At 39.3% G+C, this 18,074-nt stretch overlaps 2 protein-coding genes across 3 annotated transcripts; one reads left to right on the forward strand and one right to left on the reverse strand.

Annotated features, from left to right (window-relative positions):
* The first annotated feature begins 2,123 nt into the window (after positions 1 to 2,123).
* Positions 2,124 to 7,634, forward strand: LOC127764544 (TOM1-like protein 9). Its single transcript, XM_052289438.1, has 11 exons — positions 2,124 to 2,386; positions 2,508 to 2,672; positions 3,342 to 3,420; positions 4,073 to 4,171; positions 4,264 to 4,377; positions 4,641 to 4,792; positions 4,919 to 5,000; positions 5,112 to 5,197; positions 5,335 to 5,514; positions 5,736 to 6,133; positions 6,654 to 7,634. The coding sequence occupies exons 2-11, from the start codon at positions 2,572 to 2,574 to the stop codon at positions 7,265 to 7,267; spliced, it is 1,905 nt and encodes a 634-aa protein (XP_052145398.1). The 5' UTR covers positions 2,124 to 2,386; positions 2,508 to 2,571; the 3' UTR covers positions 7,268 to 7,634.
* A 3,594-nt stretch (positions 7,635 to 11,228) lies between these two features.
* LOC127764537 (proteinaceous RNase P 1, chloroplastic/mitochondrial-like) lies at positions 11,229 to 15,487 on the reverse strand. 2 transcript variants are annotated; one of them, XM_052289426.1, is made up of 7 exons: positions 13,779 to 15,485; positions 13,167 to 13,256; positions 12,900 to 13,081; positions 12,494 to 12,614; positions 12,175 to 12,243; positions 11,692 to 11,899; positions 11,229 to 11,429 (listed from the first exon to the last, which is right to left on the reverse strand). In XM_052289426.1, exons 1-6 carry the CDS (start codon positions 15,462 to 15,464, stop codon positions 11,804 to 11,806), a joined length of 2,244 nt encoding a protein of 747 aa, XP_052145386.1. In that variant the 5' UTR covers positions 15,465 to 15,485; the 3' UTR covers positions 11,229 to 11,429; positions 11,692 to 11,803. The 2 variants fall into 2 exon arrangements, with proteins under 2 accessions (XP_052145386.1, XP_052145387.1); XM_052289427.1 differs by lacking the exons at positions 11,229 to 11,429; positions 11,692 to 11,899 and having other exon boundaries at positions 12,494 to 12,619; positions 13,779 to 15,487.
* Positions 15,488 to 18,074: the final 2,587 nt, after the last annotated feature.

An 18,074-nucleotide genomic window follows, 5' to 3' on the forward strand; every position in this document is an offset into this window, starting at 1 on the left:
TTTCAACTTAAACAGAGTTAATTAGTGTTGAGAAAAACACAACCCATAGTGCTTAATTATTCTCTCGCTGCATCACACATTTAATTTTCTTTTCATGTTATTAACAAAATTAATTATCTCCATATATGATTTGATATGTGGCAAAGCGGTAGCGCTATAGCGGTTGTGATAACCTTAGATGTCTCAGACACTACGCTTTGTCACACGTGCGAAAGGCAAAGGTGCAGGCGTGCATTGTGCAGCGGGCAAAAAGAGAATTTTGGACGCTTTATTTATTAGCAAACAATTGATCCGATGATTATAATAATAGGTCCACCAGTTATAGGGTAAGTGTAAATTAGTTAATATAGATTTTAAATTGTTAATTTAATGGGTACATAATATAATGGTGTAGACCTTATTTTGAAATAGTGGATTACTTGAGAATAATAGGCCAATGTAATAAAAATAGATCCGATGATTTATATAATGGGGCCATCAGTTTAAGTGCACGTATAAATTAGTTAATATAGATATTATTTATTTGATAGGTATACGATATAATTGTGTAAATTTTATTTTAAAATAGTGCATTATTTGAAAATAATAGTGCAAAGTAAAGAGTACACTGGTTTAAGTTATATGATGGTAGATTCTTTGTTGTAAAATTATGATTATTTAAAAATATATATCCATTATATATATATATATGGTAAAAAGAAGAAAAAAGGAAAAAAAAAAAGGAAGGAAGCGTATGTACTACCATGTAGGTACGTATATACTCCACCTGCCAATGCACGGGAGGAGGATAGGTGGGGCCCATGGTATTTAGTTTGTTTTAAGATCGATTTTATCTAACGGTGTATAATATTGGACCCACCAATTTAAGTGAAAATCAAGGGATAGATGTTTTGCTTTTTTTCTTAGAATTTCTAGGATTTTCTCTATTTTATTAGAGCGCCATGTGGCGACTTGAGAGCGTTTGTAGGAAGTTTCATGGACTTTTAGTATATAATAGATAGATAGATAGATAGATAGATAGAAGATAGATAGATAGATAGATTTCCACTACCTGTCTTTCCTTTTCCATTTCTCTCCAAATATTTTATTTCAGATTTTATGTACTGAGATTTATTCTATAAAAATAATTTTGTGGTGATTAATTTCTCTGAAGAATGATCTCCACATGCATGTTTAATTTTGGATGACTATTTAACAACCCCTAGCATATATACGATCCATCTAAAGAAAATCGTCAATGTATAGGTTCTTTTTTCCTCTCTTGTACTCCAACTTTAATTGTAGTTTTAGCTCAGCAATTAATGGAGCTAGCTTTACCATCTCCATAATTTCCCAGCTGACTGATGAACTATAATTTCTCAAATATAAATTAGTAAATTTCACAAAATTGCATATAATTTGATTGATCTATTGCAAAAGATATGTATCACAAAACTATGATTTATCACCAATTTTTCAAGGAAACTATATAATTAAGGCATTGCAAACTATAGATTAAACATAATTTAATCAGAAAACTACAGTTTTTTGTAACTTTAGAAAAAACAATTGTGCTACGGACCTATAATCTAAAATATGTAATTCATTGATAACTTCCTCACTAAATCTATTTTTTTATACAATGACTTAAATTTATAATTTTACAATAAATTTGATATTAAATTTGTAGTTCTGTGATTTATATCTTTAAATCTGTAGTTTTTGATAGTTTGGCCAAATGTTTGTAGTTTTGTATATTTTAGTCAATATAACGAGACAGCGGAAGTATTACTTACGAGTTTCGACCTATGGAGTAATTAGAAATGCATATAAATTGAACCGACAAATAAGTTAGTAGATACAAATTCTGGCATGTTTCCTAGCTAGCATCATGTAATATAAAACATTATGCTTTTTTTTAACCATTCTGGCGTAATATAATATACAAAACTTCTACTCCACCTTACATCACAAATAACTAACTTATGAGATTTAGACATGACAAAAATTCAACTACATCACACCCCAATTGGACACACATAATTTATGCAAAACGCTGACGACATTACATAACATGCACTACAATAAAATCTGCATGATTGGTCTAAAAATTCCCCTTTTTCACTCAGGCAGTTAAGGAAAGAAATAGAAAATGGAAAAAAAAAATAAGAAAAAGACAGAGGAATCGAAGGAAAAAAGAAGGGCGCAGTGGGCGGAGAGCGAGACGCAGAGAGACGAATGAAACCAACCCAAACAAAAACAATCAGAAGCAGACGAACAGCGCCACGGAATTCATCGAAAAAAAATTATCGTGCCGAAAGCCGGCCGCTTTGAGACCATCCAAGAACCGCGAATCCTTCCTCCCTTCGACGACCTTAATTTCCTCCGCCATTTGAGCCCGCCAAAGGTCGCCGTTTCTTGGCTCTCTCTCTCTTTTTTTTTTTCTCTAGGAGAGATTTTCCATTTTTTGTGGCCAAGAAAAGGGTTCGATTTTTTTTGGGGGTTTTCTCGTGTTCTTGGGTTCGCAGGCGGCTCCGGTTTCGGATTTTTTGGTAGGAGAGTTGGTTGGTTTCCGGCGAGGGGGGGAGCAGGATGCCGTCCGTGCTGGTCGACCGCGCGACGAACGACATGCTCATCGGCCCGGACTGGGCCATGAACCTGGAGATCTGCGACACCCTCAATCGAGACCCAGGGTGAGGAAAATAGAAAGATTATTCGTTCTTTTTCTGTATTTTGTTCATGCGGTTTTCTTTCTTTACTGTTGTATTGGTTGAGAGGCGTCGCATTCGTTAGCGGATTTTGTTGATTTTGGTGAGGGTTCCACCTTTGTTTTCTCCGTCTTGAGCGAATTCTGTTCTTTCTTATTGGCGGTTTGGCTAATTTTCTTCATGTTTGTTTTGGTATTGAGACAAAATATTTCGTAATTGAATTCAGTGACTTTTGATTGATTCGTGTGAGTTTTCGATCGAAAAGTACGTATTCTGTTTCATTGTGGATTATCCTGTTTGGGTTGGGAATCTATGTGTTCAGATGATTTCTATGTGAAAGCCGACCTTGAGTCCTTGACAGTTGAGAAATGTTGGTTTTAAATTTAAACAGCAACGTCCTAATTATACATCAGTTACAACTAGGGCATCGAAGTTTGATCTTGAAAAGATCTCTTTTTTTCTAGTTCTTCTGGAGTTAGTTTCATGTAAAAATAGGATCGAATTAAAGTTTTCATGTGACTGTAATTCTGAATTTCGAGCTTTTCCTATAACATGCAAACTTGATCAACATTTTGGTCTTGCGGCCAGTTCTGTGTGAAGTTCTACGAAAATTTCAGTCTAAGAAGTTCTCAAACTTCACTGCTATATTCATAGGCAAGCAAAAGATGTCGTGAAGTCTATCAAGAAACGAATTGCACACAGGAATGCGAAGGTCCAGCTTCTTGCTCTCACGGTGAGTATAATTTGAAATGTTTCTTTTTTGTGTATTGAATCTTTTTTTGGAACTATTTTTGTGTATTGATCTAATACATCAACTGTTAGTTATGTACCCTGTACACATTTTATTTAGCAATGCTTGCGTATGGGTACTGCATGTAATTGAGTAATTTACAACCTGCTAACTGTGTGAGGCTGTGTGCCTGTGTGTATTCTAACTTGTAACTGTCAGCTCCTGCCCGAAGAGATTTCCATGTAAGAATGTATTATGAGATACTGGTAGGAATATTCTTAGGTGGATGCCGGAGACTTCTTTCAGTGACCGCAAGATTCCAAAATCAGGAGTGAATGATGAGAAAATAGTTCGCATTGGTTGATAAGTAGAGAAATGCAGCAATTGTGCTCTGATGTAGTGAGGCATCAGGAAAAGGCCTGGTTAGGATTTGTTTTTGTCTTGTAATTTCTTGAGACTTCTGATGCATGCAATGACTTCTTATTGTCATGTCATACTTTTTGGTATTCAAGATTAAACAGGAAGGACAAAGCAGAAATTCTCTAGTGTTCTGAATTTGAAATGTCCTGTTCCTCACCATGCTTGAAAAGTTGAAACGGAAAGCCACATCTAAGTAATCCTTTACTGAACTGCAACCTTTCTCTGCTTGATTCAGTTACTGGAGACGATGATCAAAAACTGTGGGGACATTGTCCATATGCAAGTTGCTGAGAAAGACATACTTCATGAAATGGTGAAAATAGTCAAGAAAAGGGTATGTATATAAGTTTAAACCTTAAAAGTTAAAATTGTCTGGTTAGTTGTAAACTCTTTAAATTTTAACGCCTTATTCTTTTGAGCTTTTAGCCTGATTTTCATGTGAAAGAGAAGATCCTCACTCTGATAGACACTTGGCAAGAAGTTTTTGGCGGGGTACGTGCAAGATATCCACAATACTACGCAGCATATCAGGAGCTCTTGGTATTGTTCCACTTATATCAAATATACTGATATTCTAATTATCTTTGATTCTTCTTTCATGCTATTTTTTCTCCCCAAAGGGTATAACTCCAATAAGGTAATAAGAGAATTATTTTCATTTTTTTAAGATAACAGCATCGTAACACAATTGTTAAGCATGAGAGTGTGGTCATGCTATTTCCAAATAATATTATAGCTAGTTTAATATCAAACCATCGTGAACTAATTCAGTGACATTCCTGGAAACCTTGTTCACATGGCAGCGTGCTGGGGCCGTATTTCCTCAAAGATCAAATGGTTCTGTTCCAATATTTACTCCTCCACAGACTCAACCTCTGCAAAACTATCCTGCATCTTTACGCAGTGCTCAGCAAGAGCCACCTGGATCATCAGTGCCAGATTTGCCTTCATTGAGGTATTGCAGTTTTTGAAATTTTCTTATTACAATGGATGTGTATACTACTGAACTTTAGCATTTCAAAAAAGAATTGAAACATATGTTTCCATACAAATTTGGTAATGATCATTTTTATTTCACCAGCCTAGCAGAAATTCAGAATGCACGAGGCATCATGGATGTTCTTTCCGAGATGTTGAATGCTTTGGATCCTAGTAACAGAGAGGTATTTATATTGTATCCGGAGTTATTTAAATCCTTGTAAAATTACTGATTTACATCAAAATATGTTATTAGGATTCTCCCTATGTTTCTTGAACTGACATTGGATATGCAGGGGCTTAGGCAAGAGGTCATTGTTGACTTGGTGGATCAATGCCGTTCATACAAGCAGAGAGTGGTAGAGCTAGTAAACACTACCTCGTAAGTTTTTTGGATCTCTCTTACCATTATTTTTAAAATATCAGATTTAGCTGATGGTGGTAACTTTTATCATATTTAAGACTGATAAATCGTGTGATGCTGGAGGGGTTCTTATTTCTTATACGGAATTTTGACAGGAATGAGGAGTTGCTCAGCCAGGGCCTTTCTTTGAATGATGATTTGCAGAGAGTTCTAGCAAAACATGATGCTATTGCTGCAGGCGTTGCAGTTAGGTTGGAGAAAACAAAATCTCTCCAAACCAAAATTGATAGTTCTCCGCCCGCAAATCCTGGGACTTCAAAAGCACCAGTTCAAAGGTTTTACAGATTTTGACAATCATTTCTTTATACAAATCATTCCAACATATTCTACTAGAAATATGATATGAATTCTTGAAGGTTCCAATAAAATGTGGGATTATTTTGATGATATATTTCTGAGTAGTTCTACCAACAGTAAACCACCTGGGATTAAAATTTTCTTTCCATGATAGAAGTTCATGTTATCCTGACAATTTTTTGTCTTCCATTATATTCAGTTCTTCAGGGACTGCAAGTACCAGCAACCAATCTACCTTAGCACTTCCTGCTCCAGCATCATCCAGTAGTCCAAAAGCTCCTGCAGCACCAGTACCGGTTATCGACCTTCTTAGTGGAGATGATTACATCAAACCTGAACCTGCAAACTCCCTTGCACTTGTTCCTGTCACAGAATATTCAGCAGCTGATCAGAATGTGCTAGCTCTTGCAGACATGTTTGAGCAAAATAATGCCAACAGAAGCAACAATAACCTTACTAACTCTTTTAATACATCGGCACCAAATTCAAATTTCCCTGCATCACAAGCATATCCTGCTCCAGTGCAACCTGCTCTGCCTCAGCATCCTGTTGCTTATTCAAATGGGGTTTCATCCAATGCCATCGTACCTTACTATGGTAATACATTAGTCTCCCAGGCCTGCTGATATGATATCTTGTGTGTATGTAATTGATTTGTTTTTCTTGTGGGGGTGCACGCGAGCGCGAGATGGGGAGGGGATATGATTTAAAATGCATTGGTAATATATTTTATTCTTTTAGATAAAAGCATAAGACAACACAAATCTTTCACATTAAACAAGAATAAATGGTTATTATTTCCTGTGAAACTTATGAATATCCTGTTACATGTGGCTGAATGCTTTGTCGAATATTTTAGCCCTTCAGCATGGTCCAAAAACTGTCTTCCTATGGGCTAGATTGCTTGCAGTCCTTATTGTGCAGTTGTAGTACCAACTCTCCCTATGGGCTAGATTGCTTGCAGTCCTTATTGTGCAGTTGTAGTACCAACTGCACCTGATCTCAATTTGTTATCATGTGGTGCTAGTGCAACTGCTTAAGTTGCAGTTACACTAGCAACTGCACCGGATCCCAATCCCAATCCGGGCATTTCACAATCTCTTGTTGACTGGTGCAGATGATCAAAATGGAGGCCTTCCACCACCACCATGGGAGATTCAGCAATCCATGGACAACCCACCCCAACCCACCCAACTTGGCCAGATGCCACTGCAACCAGGGCAACCAGTAGGGATGCACCCCCAATCACCACATTCTGGTCAGTTTGGCCAAGGATCATTCATGTCACCACAACAAATGGCAAATGGTCAGCTAGGAGGAACACAGCCGCGACAATCACCACAACCACAGTCCGCACCGAATCTCCAATACGGAGGGATGATGATGTACCCCAATTCGATGCAAGTCAATCAGGGAGCTGGAATGTACTCCCAACCGATGTTTGGGGGACAGTTCTATGGCATGAGCCATCATCATCAGATGTATGCTGTTCAGATGGCTGGCTATGGATTTGGCCAGCAACCTGGAGCTTACTACATCCCGAATGCGGCGTATGCTTATGTTAGCGCGAATGAGCTTACGCAGAGGATGAATGCGGTTTCGGTTCAGGAAGGTAATTCACATGGTGGAGCAATGGCATCCAGGCCTGAAGATTCACTCTTTGGTGATCTTGTCAGCATTGCCAAGATGAAACAGAACAAACCTGCAGCTGGCAAGGTTGGTGGCTTGTAAGGATGAGTGATTGAGTGACTAGATTCATATTTTCTGGTCATTTGCAGCTGCAAAAACTTTTCCTGGCAGTACATAATTTTTTTCTAGTTTTGCAGAAAGATAATACATAATCCTTATCCTTATTGCCACTTTTTGTGCGACGCAAGAAGGCATACTACCCTATTGATGTAATTTCAGTTTAGGCAGGATTGTAGGGATATAAATTGGAAAGTAGGTTGAGCCTTGAGATGCTTCTGGTGCCTCATGGCAAGGTTGTTTATGTATAAATTCTGAAGTCATGTCATAATCATAGCAGTTTCATCAATAATATCCTTATGTATAAATGTCTGATAACAGGTTTACAGCAACCTTAAAGCGTTCTTATTTACCCCCGTCATTTTTTTATCCTCATTTTCTGCCATGTCTGTGGTGCATATATCAATATTTGCATATTAAGCACGAATCCAGGACTAGATTATCTTGTACTTTTCTGGTGTTCTCCTGAGAGATGCACGGCAAGGTGGGTTTTTTTTTTCCAACTCAGGTCAGGTTACACCATTCTGCACTTGTGCGATGAACCAGAAAATGCTGAGCCTCACTCCGGTGCTTTCTACTCGTAGTAGAAAACGATCTGAACCATTGATCTAATTTGATTGAATGGTTCAGATATATTTCTACTACCATCTCATCTTATGGTAGTAGAAGCGTGGGTGGGCAAATTTGTTAAAAAAAACTATGTGCGGAGGGTAAACTCGTCTTCTAATAGTTACTAAACCTAACAGCGTACATGATCACGACACCGCCGCTCGCGTGCGCGCGCTCCTCTCTACCTGCAGCCGGACGCTGCTGCCGCATGTGTCTCCCCCCATTAGAGGCTACGCAGCAGGGCCTAGCATCTCAGTGAAGCGGGATACTTTCGCCATAGGCCGTGAAGGCCCCACGGTGCACACATGAAAAACCTGAGTTGGATGGATCATTGTTGCAAACGTCTTCGATCGAATCAAATGCATGTCTATTAAATTTCACTGCTACTAATATATGAGTGTTCGATTGGAATGGTCAAAGGTAGATCTACTGAATATCTGAATCTGACGATGAATGGCTCGGGCCGTGCCTTTCACTCTCCGGGGGTGTTTGTGTTGATGGAGATGGCATTGCTGGCTAGATGGGTTAGCAGCTTGCGTACACTGCTCTCTGTTGCCTTTACAGGATTTTTTTGTGCTCAAGCTGTTTCTGGGACAACTAAATTCAGTAACAAATTCTTTATGTAACTTTCTTGACACACCATTAATCAAATGGTAATAAGGTAGAGTCTCGCGTCAAAAAAAAAATCATCAACAAAGCGCAATCAAGAGTTATATGAAACAAAATTCAAACATGGATGATTTATATTTCTATCATATTGTTTCATTCATGGCACAAATAGATCCACGTAACATTTGAAAAGCAGCAGGCATTAACCTTTAAACACGCAGAACTGCAACGAAAATGGCACAATACCAAGAGCTTAACTACTACTCTGCAATGGTGTCTCGCTGCGGCACACACTAGTTACATACATCATCACCAACAGCAGAATTCATGAAACATCAAGCACTACAATTTTTCGTCACCAACTGCACAAGTAAGCACCAGCAGTGCCAGGATTTTTCGTCACCAACAGTATAATTCAGTAGCAGCAACAGCAGTATTTTCCAGAAGCAAACTCTAGCCGGAATGGATCCAAGCGAGTCTCCGCCGCACGCGGAGGGGCCAGGATCGTCGTCGGAGTGGCCTCCGAATTGAACTGCGCACCGCTGCCCCGATTGGATGCACGTGGAACGGCGGAAGGCCACGCGCAGCCGACGCTGGAATGGATCGGTTCCATCGCCGTGATAAGTAACATGCGAGATGCAGTGCCTGCGTCGGGCCTGATGCGATCAAGCGACCGAGACACAGAAATCAGCCCCAGCCAAAATTACCCCTAATCTGTATTAGAAGATTACTAATCTACCCTTTAAAATAAACGGTCAGGATTAATTCTACTCGTAGTATAATACTACAAGTAGAAAGCACCGGAGCAAAAAGAAGAATCTAGCTTATCAGATTTTTTTTATTTTGCATTTTTTTTATTTCGGGAGAGAAATTTCTCCTTTTCCAAGAAAAAAATTTAGTACTTGGATAGACGGAGTAGATGGAAACAGATAGAAAATTCATCGCAGCAGCAACACATGCTGGATTTTTCACATTTTAATCCTTTTGAAAAGCTTATCCTACAAATAAACCCCTAAAAAACTTATTCTATAAATGATCCTTTTCACGGCGCCAATATCGTTGGCGTCATGGTCCAACATGACGGCGCCAATGACGTTGGCGCCATCCCCTCTGCCCCTGGGTGAAAGTTAGGTCACAAATGTGAAGGGGGACGGCGCCAACGACATTGGCGCTGAGGACCAATTTGTAATTTTTTAAAAAAAGGACCTATTTGTAATAAAATAAGGACCCATTTGTAAAAAAAATTTATAAATAGGTCCTCAGCGCAAGGGTCATTGCCACTAAGGACCTATTTGTAAATATTTTTTATTTGCTAATTGGTCATCGTCCCCTTTCACATTTGTAACTTAACTTTCATCGGGGGCTAGGGGGACGGCGCCAATGTCATTGGCACTTTCACCGGGGGGCTAGGAGGATGGCGCCAACGTCATTGGCGCCGTCATGTTGGACCACGGTGCCAAGACATTGGTGCTGTGAAAAGGATCATTTCTAGAATAAGTTTTTTTAGGAGTCTATTTGTATAATAAGTTTTCTAAAAGGATCAAAATGTGAAAAATCCAGCAACACATGCTATGCTGTAACATGAAGGCACGCCCTTTCGGCAACATTGCTCGTAATTGCCACGACGGACAAAATCATTCTTCATGCAATCTACATTATACATTATACTAGTGTTATGTTATCACTGTTGTATCTGGTATTTCGGTTTAAGATGGAAACCAAGTCATGGGACTAAAAATGAACTTATTTCCTTAGATTTTCGGCCCACCTGACGGCCACGGCTTAAATCGCCCCCACATCTTTCCCGTCAAGAACCAGAGGAAGAACAAGGCCGCCGGCGTCGTCGGCGGCGGCGGAGGCGCGGCGACACTTCACCAACCTCGTCGCGCGGCCTCCACCACCGGCTGCAGGCTCCGCCGTGCGGGACGGGGTTGCGGCGGCGGCGGAGGCGTTCACTCAGGAAGGAGTCAGATAGCGGCAAAAATTCTTCCCCCTATTTCTTATTCCTCCTGGAATTTCTCGATTCTGATTGGCATCAATTGCTGCTGCTTTACTTAGTAGTTTTAAACTTCAAACTCAAATTACAACTTCCTCGTCAGCACGCTTTCTGTTTTGCATATAAATAAATAAATAAATAAAATAAAATAATAAATCAGTCTATTTTTAAATTTATAATGGTTAATACTTAATTAATCGTGCGCTAATTAACTGTTTCATTTTACGTTCTGCTAATATGCTATCCAATATGGAGTTTAAAATAGGCCCTCAGACAGATGAAATGGAGATGGTGAATTTGTGACAAAATGGGTTCAGACCTTAGGCGGCCATGCACAACACAGTGACTAGTGGTGTGGTGAGGAAAGGGCTGAAATGTAATAAACATATGGCAGTGGCATCTTTTTTCTTGAGGCCACTCCATTTAGGGGCTTCTGTTATTGCCCATGCTCTTATATAGAACAACATAAACCCTTCCCTTTTTCAAGTTCGTTGCTTTTTTAACAATTTCATGAAGGAATTGTTTGTAGGTGCTAATTTAAATGATCCTAACACAAGTGAGAACAACCCAGAGCCGCCAATGCCTCTGGAGGTTTTCAAAACCCGGTGTTCAATGTTCACTTGTTCAGGGTAGAGTGTAAAAAAGGTACAAGTTCAGAGTTCTAACTTCATGCACATAACAGTACACACAATGCCTTATTGAATGATTAAATTGGATATAACGCAAAGGACCGGAAGACCAAATGCATATTTGTATAGCCATATATAGTAGCTGAATGTTGAGCAGTCAGGCCTATTTTTCTGCACGTGTTATTCACCTATTCTGGCTACTGAACACCTGAAACAGGCCAGTTTAACAGAAGAAGGAACTCCAAGCATGAAAGAATTGTTGGTATGTAACGGCACCTTGACAAGGTACGGTCAGTTCTTGATCCTGTAGAAGAGCCTCTTGTTAGTTAGGCCAAAGAAAAACATAGGCGGGTGAACAAACAATGCCTTGTTAGAACATGTTTCAAGAAACAGGTAGTCCGCTAAATGGATTCAAGAATTTAGGACTAACTCCCAACACACGACATGACATGACAGAGCTGTAATGTTCATATAACTCTATACATCATATGTGGCCAGCTGAACAATAAGGTTAAGCAGAATAAGCAGTGAAAAAGATGAAGAGGATGGAGAATTAAGACTCTGACCTGAGCAGAAAAGAATGGTCACCTTTGTCCCTACAGTAATGTCAAACCATGTTGTAGTGATTTATTCACATTGTGTTTCTAGATCAACTTGAGCTTCATTGTAATCTGGCTCTCAGTTGCGCCGCGTGACACATAACCAGGTCCGGTCCTTCTCTAGTGAACCTTCCTCAGAGACAACAGGGATATGCCACTGACCATTCTCAGATTCCTGAGTTTCACAGAGAACAGATGGAATAATTATGAAGTCTGTCCAGATAACAAAAATTTAAAAGGCTACAATTACATGCAACTGATTGAAGGCTTTAATAGCAATGAAGATCGTTTTTGTGCATAAATAGGGGCTAGTTCAGGCAATTCTTGACAACTGAAGGTCAAATCTGAACTAGAGATATTACGGCCAGTTCACTTAATTTTTCAGTCAAATACTATGGTATGTCTACACAATACGAAAATATAATATTTCTTCAGTAGTTAAATTCAAACCTGAATTACAACTGAGCAAGGAGGAGGCATTTGAAGTGTAACACAACTGTCCTCAAAATTGAAGCGTACCTGTTAGTGAAGATGACACCATAAAATGAGCTCTGTTGCGAGTACACAATGATCTATAGATATATTGAAAGTGTTCATACAGATGTATATTTGCAGAGTGAATCTTAAATAAAATAAGATAAGTATATTTCTCTCGAGGTTTCAGGGTAAAACTATGTAGCACGTCAACCCTTGATAACTTCTTGGCATTATCATATTTTCTAAATTTACTTAAAAGGTATAAACAAATATCACCAAAACAGATCCACACCTGATGCCTTTCCTTCCATTTGGGGAAGAAATCTCTTTCCAAGAGCTGAAATGTGTGGTCTCTCATTTCATCATTGGTAACCATCAAGCATTTGCATCTGATAGCAGCATACAACCAGTACCTGAACTATATGCCAAAATATTACATATTGTACATATACAGATGAAGATTTTCAAAACTTCAGCTGTGGAAGGCAAATAACTAAAACAACTCCTTCTAAGGAGCAACTAATGCAATGGTTTATCAGAGACAAGTTGTACATCAATATTCAAAACATTGAGAAAATGGAAAATTCAGATATATCATAAATAGTAGACACATTAAATAAGGAGAACTAATTTTCAATCTTCAGGGGGGATAGTTGCTGTACAGCTTCCTATAGCATCTAAAAAGTAGAAAAGCTTACCAATCATCATTTGAGCCAGTAGGGGTTGCATAAATAGCATTAGAAAGCTTCCACTTTTCCACCAACTTACGATTAGAAGGCTTTTGCATGCGCTCTCCAGTGAGATGTCGGTTATGCACAACTATCAAAGGGAGCTTTCTTGATTGAAATCTTTGCCGTATAACATCAGCAACAATATTAATCTGTCCAGTTGAAAAAAGATAGAGGCCTAGTATTTTAGATATATGTTATACAAGAAGAAGAAAATATTTATCACAATATACATGCCTTACTCAAGGAAATATGCTTATGGCTAAAAAGGCCAACGTTGGCACCATCCACAACTGCATCAAAAGGGCCATGCTTTTCCAACCATTTCTGAATATAGAAAAATACAGCGAAAAAGTCAAGCTAAATGGTTAATTAAGAGAAAGGATATGGACTACACACACCACTGGAAAGCTCTATTGATCATGATTCACACGCTGTAAGAACTATTTATGATTTAAAGATGATAATTCTTTTTCCAACAAAGAGGCTGCAAGTTGGCTAAAAATTAATTGCAATAAAGAGAAACTAAGATATTGTGGCATATAAAATTTTCTAGTTTGCACACTGCTTAATAAAATAATGCACAGTATTCATTAAATATACAAAATGAGATGGAGAATTGTTATATTTATATTTAGTTTACAATTGGATATAATTCTGAGCATACATAATTTACTCAATATTGAAAACCCATCTAATTTTGTATCCTTTCATGCTGTAAACCTTGGCTTCAATCTACACTTACGGAAATATTTAGTGTAATTTAATCAAGGCATAATATTGATGACATGTATTGGTAAATGCACAGCCTAGTAAAAATAGCATTTACGGTGTTCAGAGATAGATGACCTGAAAGTTATCAAAGTTTGATCTCCTCTCTCTTTTGATAGCTAATTTTGCCACCAATGTGGCAAAATCTTCTGTTTCTTTTGGATCAAGATCTATAATAGTCATTTTTTCTCCACAAGCAAGGCATGCACCATTCCTGTCGATGTGCGAGTGTGATATGGTCCATTTCCCCCTTCCTAACCATCCTAACCCATGCCAACCCCCACCATTGTTCTCAATAGCTTTTGTTATAGCACCTGCATCCCATTTTCTCTTCCCCACTTTAGATGCTGTTGGGCTCTGAAACCAATCCTCAAGTAGTTTAGCTGTGGTTGAAGATGCTTGTCTGACAGTAGTCCTGAACTTATGCAACAAATAATAAACCTTGTCTCCTTGTTGTGCGGCCACACTAGCCTTGAGAAGTGTCTCCAACTCAGGCTCTTCAGGTCTGACACCAGACTCCAACATATGTGCTTCCACCTCAAATGCTTTCTCAACATTGCCGCTATTGCAGAATGCCGTCAAAGCAGGACCATATGACCGCAACTTTGGCGCAATACCTTGATCCTTCATTTGCTTCACAACATCAAAGGCCATGTCACCGTTGCCCATGGACATCGCCATACGAGCCACTGCAGTCAGAGCAGACTCATTCATGGGAACTTTCTCTTCCTCCGAGCGCATCTTCTCAAATATCTCAAACCCTCGAGTTCTTGCATACTCCCTCAGCTCATCACTCACTGGAATTCGACTCAGTTTCTCCGTCCCATCATCCAAAGCAAACAAATCGGTCTTGTTTCCCTCCTGATCTTCAGAGTGGCCTTCAGATTGTACATCGTCTCCCTCCAAATTTCCCACGCTTTGAGTAGACGATGAATGTAACTGCCCAATACTAGCAATCCCACTACCGGCATTGCCACTTTTCGCCGGTTGCACAAACCCAAGCGCCGCAGAAGAACACAGGTAAAGGAGCACGCTGTAGTGATGCTGCCCCATTTTGATCCCTTCCTTCACCGCAGAATCATACAGGTTGATGGCTCCAATCACGTCTCCCCTCTTCGAGCACATGTCCAGCTCGACTCTCAGCTTGACTTCGTTCTCACCACCCTTGGCTTTCTTCGTCCCCTTCCTGCTGGCATTGCCACCACTAGCGTTACTCTGGCCTCTCCCCGAATTTCCAGCCTTTCCAGATTCCCGCGCTTGCGTTTCGCCTCTCGTCCAGCGCCTGCCCTCCCTGCGTTGTTTGAGATCCCCACCCCTCCTCGTTCCCTGAACCTTCCCGTCGTCGGCGGCATGTTGTCCTCCGCGCGCGGGCCTGTCCTCCCCTCTCCTCCACGGCCTCGCGCCGCCGCCATGACGGCCCCGCCCATGCCGCCCCGCCGTGCCGGCCACCCGTGTGGCCACGCCGACCTGCGCCGTCGCGCCTTTAGCGCCAGCTCCCTCGGCGGCTCTCGGACCGGCGACGCGGTCTCCCTGGGGCATTACGTCGAGCACCTGGCGCGCGTGGCACGAGAGCGGCGGGAGGAGGAGTCGCCTGAGGGAAGCAGCGGGGGATGATGAGGTGGTGGCTGGGAGGAGGAAGAGGAGATGAGGAGGAGGAACGAAGAGGGGCGCCATGGCCATGGCGCGCTGCCATCGCAGCGGGAGAGCAGCGGGTGAGGTTTTAACGAAGGTCAGGAGCGAACAGGATAAGGTTCTGTGATGCATGAGCGGCCGGGTTTACCGTCTGATCCTATTTATTTCTCAGCTTTATTTCTAAGTTTTAAAATTTAAATTCTATCACATGAACTAATATACATGCGTGCCAATTAATTCACGGATTTGCTAAATGACATTCGGCAGATAATTTAGGAACAAAATCTTTACAGATTCTAAACCGTGATTCGTGTTTGTGCTCCTTCTCTAACTTTGGTGACCTCCACCCTTTCTCCAGTGCCGACGAACAAAAGAGGACATAGATTAGTGTTTGTGTTTGGGTTTGGGAAGCACGTAAATAAGGGTTTTCCTAAGGGTCTATAGGGGTGTGATATCCTTACCCAATTAAAATTTGATATGTGTGGCCTATAAGAGATGTATGCTCATATTTAATACTCCCTCCAATTTTAGATTATAACTTGTTTTGACTTTGGTCAAAATTAAGCTACTTTAAATTTGATTAAGCTTGTAGACAAATATAGTAATATTTACAACATCAAATTAGTTTCATTAAATCTGTAATTGAATATATTTTTATAATATATTTATCTTGGGATTAAAAATATTATTATTATTTTCTACAAATTTGATTAAATTTGAAAAAGTTTGATTTTAATTAAAGTCAAAACTACTTATAGTCTGAAACGCAGGGAGTACCACCTTACTAGTTTAACAAGGGTAGAACCAACTTATAAGATCTTGTCCCTCCAACCATGTCGTATACTTTGGTGGCAAGGGCAAAGAAGCAACAAACTAGTGGTAGCGGATCCGATGGCTCCTCGCTGTCAGACAGAGAAGACGATGGGGCAGGGCACCTCGACATTGATGTCTTGAGGGGAGAGGGGAGGGGGGAGGCTGACTAGAAGGAGATGGAACAAATCTCAAAGCAAATCTAATGATCTAGAATTTGTACAATGTTGGGTGGATTTTCCATCATAAGTTGTGTAGACCGCCCTTGATAGTTCTTGTTCATTCTCACCTACCGCTACAGCATATCTATTTGCTCAAATTATTATTTTTTACTTCATACAGATTATCATCTAGCGTAGGAAAAACTTTAGAGACCGTACTTTTGAACTAATAAGAAATTCTACGTGACTTTCATGGGAAACAGTTTTTTCCCTTCAAAATTCACGTAAAAATTCCAACATTACAAACGAGGCCCCAAAGACGCCGAATGAACCTTCCAAAGTAAGTAATCTGTTTCTCTTGAAGCCTACCGCAATTCATGGTAGCAAATGCTGCAAAAGGACAAGTCAAGCTCCTGTAAGATTCGTATGTTCCAGACGATTTCTTAATGTTAATTGGGAATATGTATAAGGCTGTGTTTAGATCTAAACTTCCAACTTTTTTTATCACATCAATATATCATACACACAACTTTTTAGTTACATCGTACCAATTTCAACCTAAACTTTTAACTTTAGAAGGAACTAAACACAGCCTAAGTTGATACTTAATAGAAGGGGTGAGTCTAGCTCGCAAGCATTCGCCTGTCATGAATGTCTCCGATCCGACGGATCCCGTCACCTAATTAGCGTGTAATTAGCACTCATCAGTTAGTACCGTGAAATTAGCATACGTAGGTGTTATTAAGAAATTTCAGCTCCATATGCATACAAAAGTAGAAAGCCCAGCATAATTAGCGTGGTAATTTTTTTCAGTATTTAATAGCAACACATTATATTCAATAATTTATATCCTAAATTTTAAACATGCCATTCAGATTAAAGCCTATTCAAAAGTTTTTAAAATAATCTCTGCTTATAAACTTTGTACAAAAATAATTCTTTATATTCATAAACTTTACATGGCAAAAAAATTCTATTAGGAAACTTTCTTCGGTAATTAAAAAAAATCAACTCATGGGATTAAAAAAATAAAAAATGTAAGATTAAAAAAAATCCATTCACAAACTTTCTACGGAAAATGTTTATATTCATAAACTTTATACATGAAAAATATTCTATTAGGAAACTTTCTACAACAATTAAATATTTGTTAATATAGGACTTTAAAAATTATACACAAAATGCACCATTTTATTATATGATAAAATCACTCAATAAGTAGAAATTATAATTATGACTACATGCGCATGCAAAATTATTTTATATACTGAAACATGCATGTTTTTCCAGCTTGAAAGAAAGGAACATGTATACATCATACTTTTTCAGATCAGATAGACTTGCATGCACTCTTCTTGCATGCACTCTTCTAGAATGAGCCCAGCCCACGTGTCCATTCGTGCAAACTCCTTCCCGCGAACGTTCGCGCAACAGCCATCTTATGTGATATAGGGCATGTTTGGGGAGCTCGATATTATAAGAAGCAGCTAATGATAATCTAAAAAAGCTAGATTTCCAGAGGAAAAGATTCTAGAAGAAGTTGTAGTCAATAGAAGCTCCCCTAAAAGGGCTACATTTTCTTGTTACTCAATTTGGTCTTCTACTATATTGTTTTGAACAACCAAAATCTTCAAAATATAATTCACCACCAATGAACATACACTATATAGTTGAAAATTTGAAACCCACATATTATTGTTGTAAAAATCTCAACTCAAGTAGTTGTAAACTTGTCATATTGCTATTTTCTAGACATGTACACCATTCCCTC

This window comes from Oryza glaberrima, chromosome 2, assembly GCF_000147395.1.
Source record: "Oryza glaberrima chromosome 2, OglaRS2, whole genome shotgun sequence".
Classification (NCBI taxonomy): Eukaryota; Viridiplantae; Streptophyta; class Magnoliopsida; order Poales; family Poaceae; genus Oryza; species Oryza glaberrima.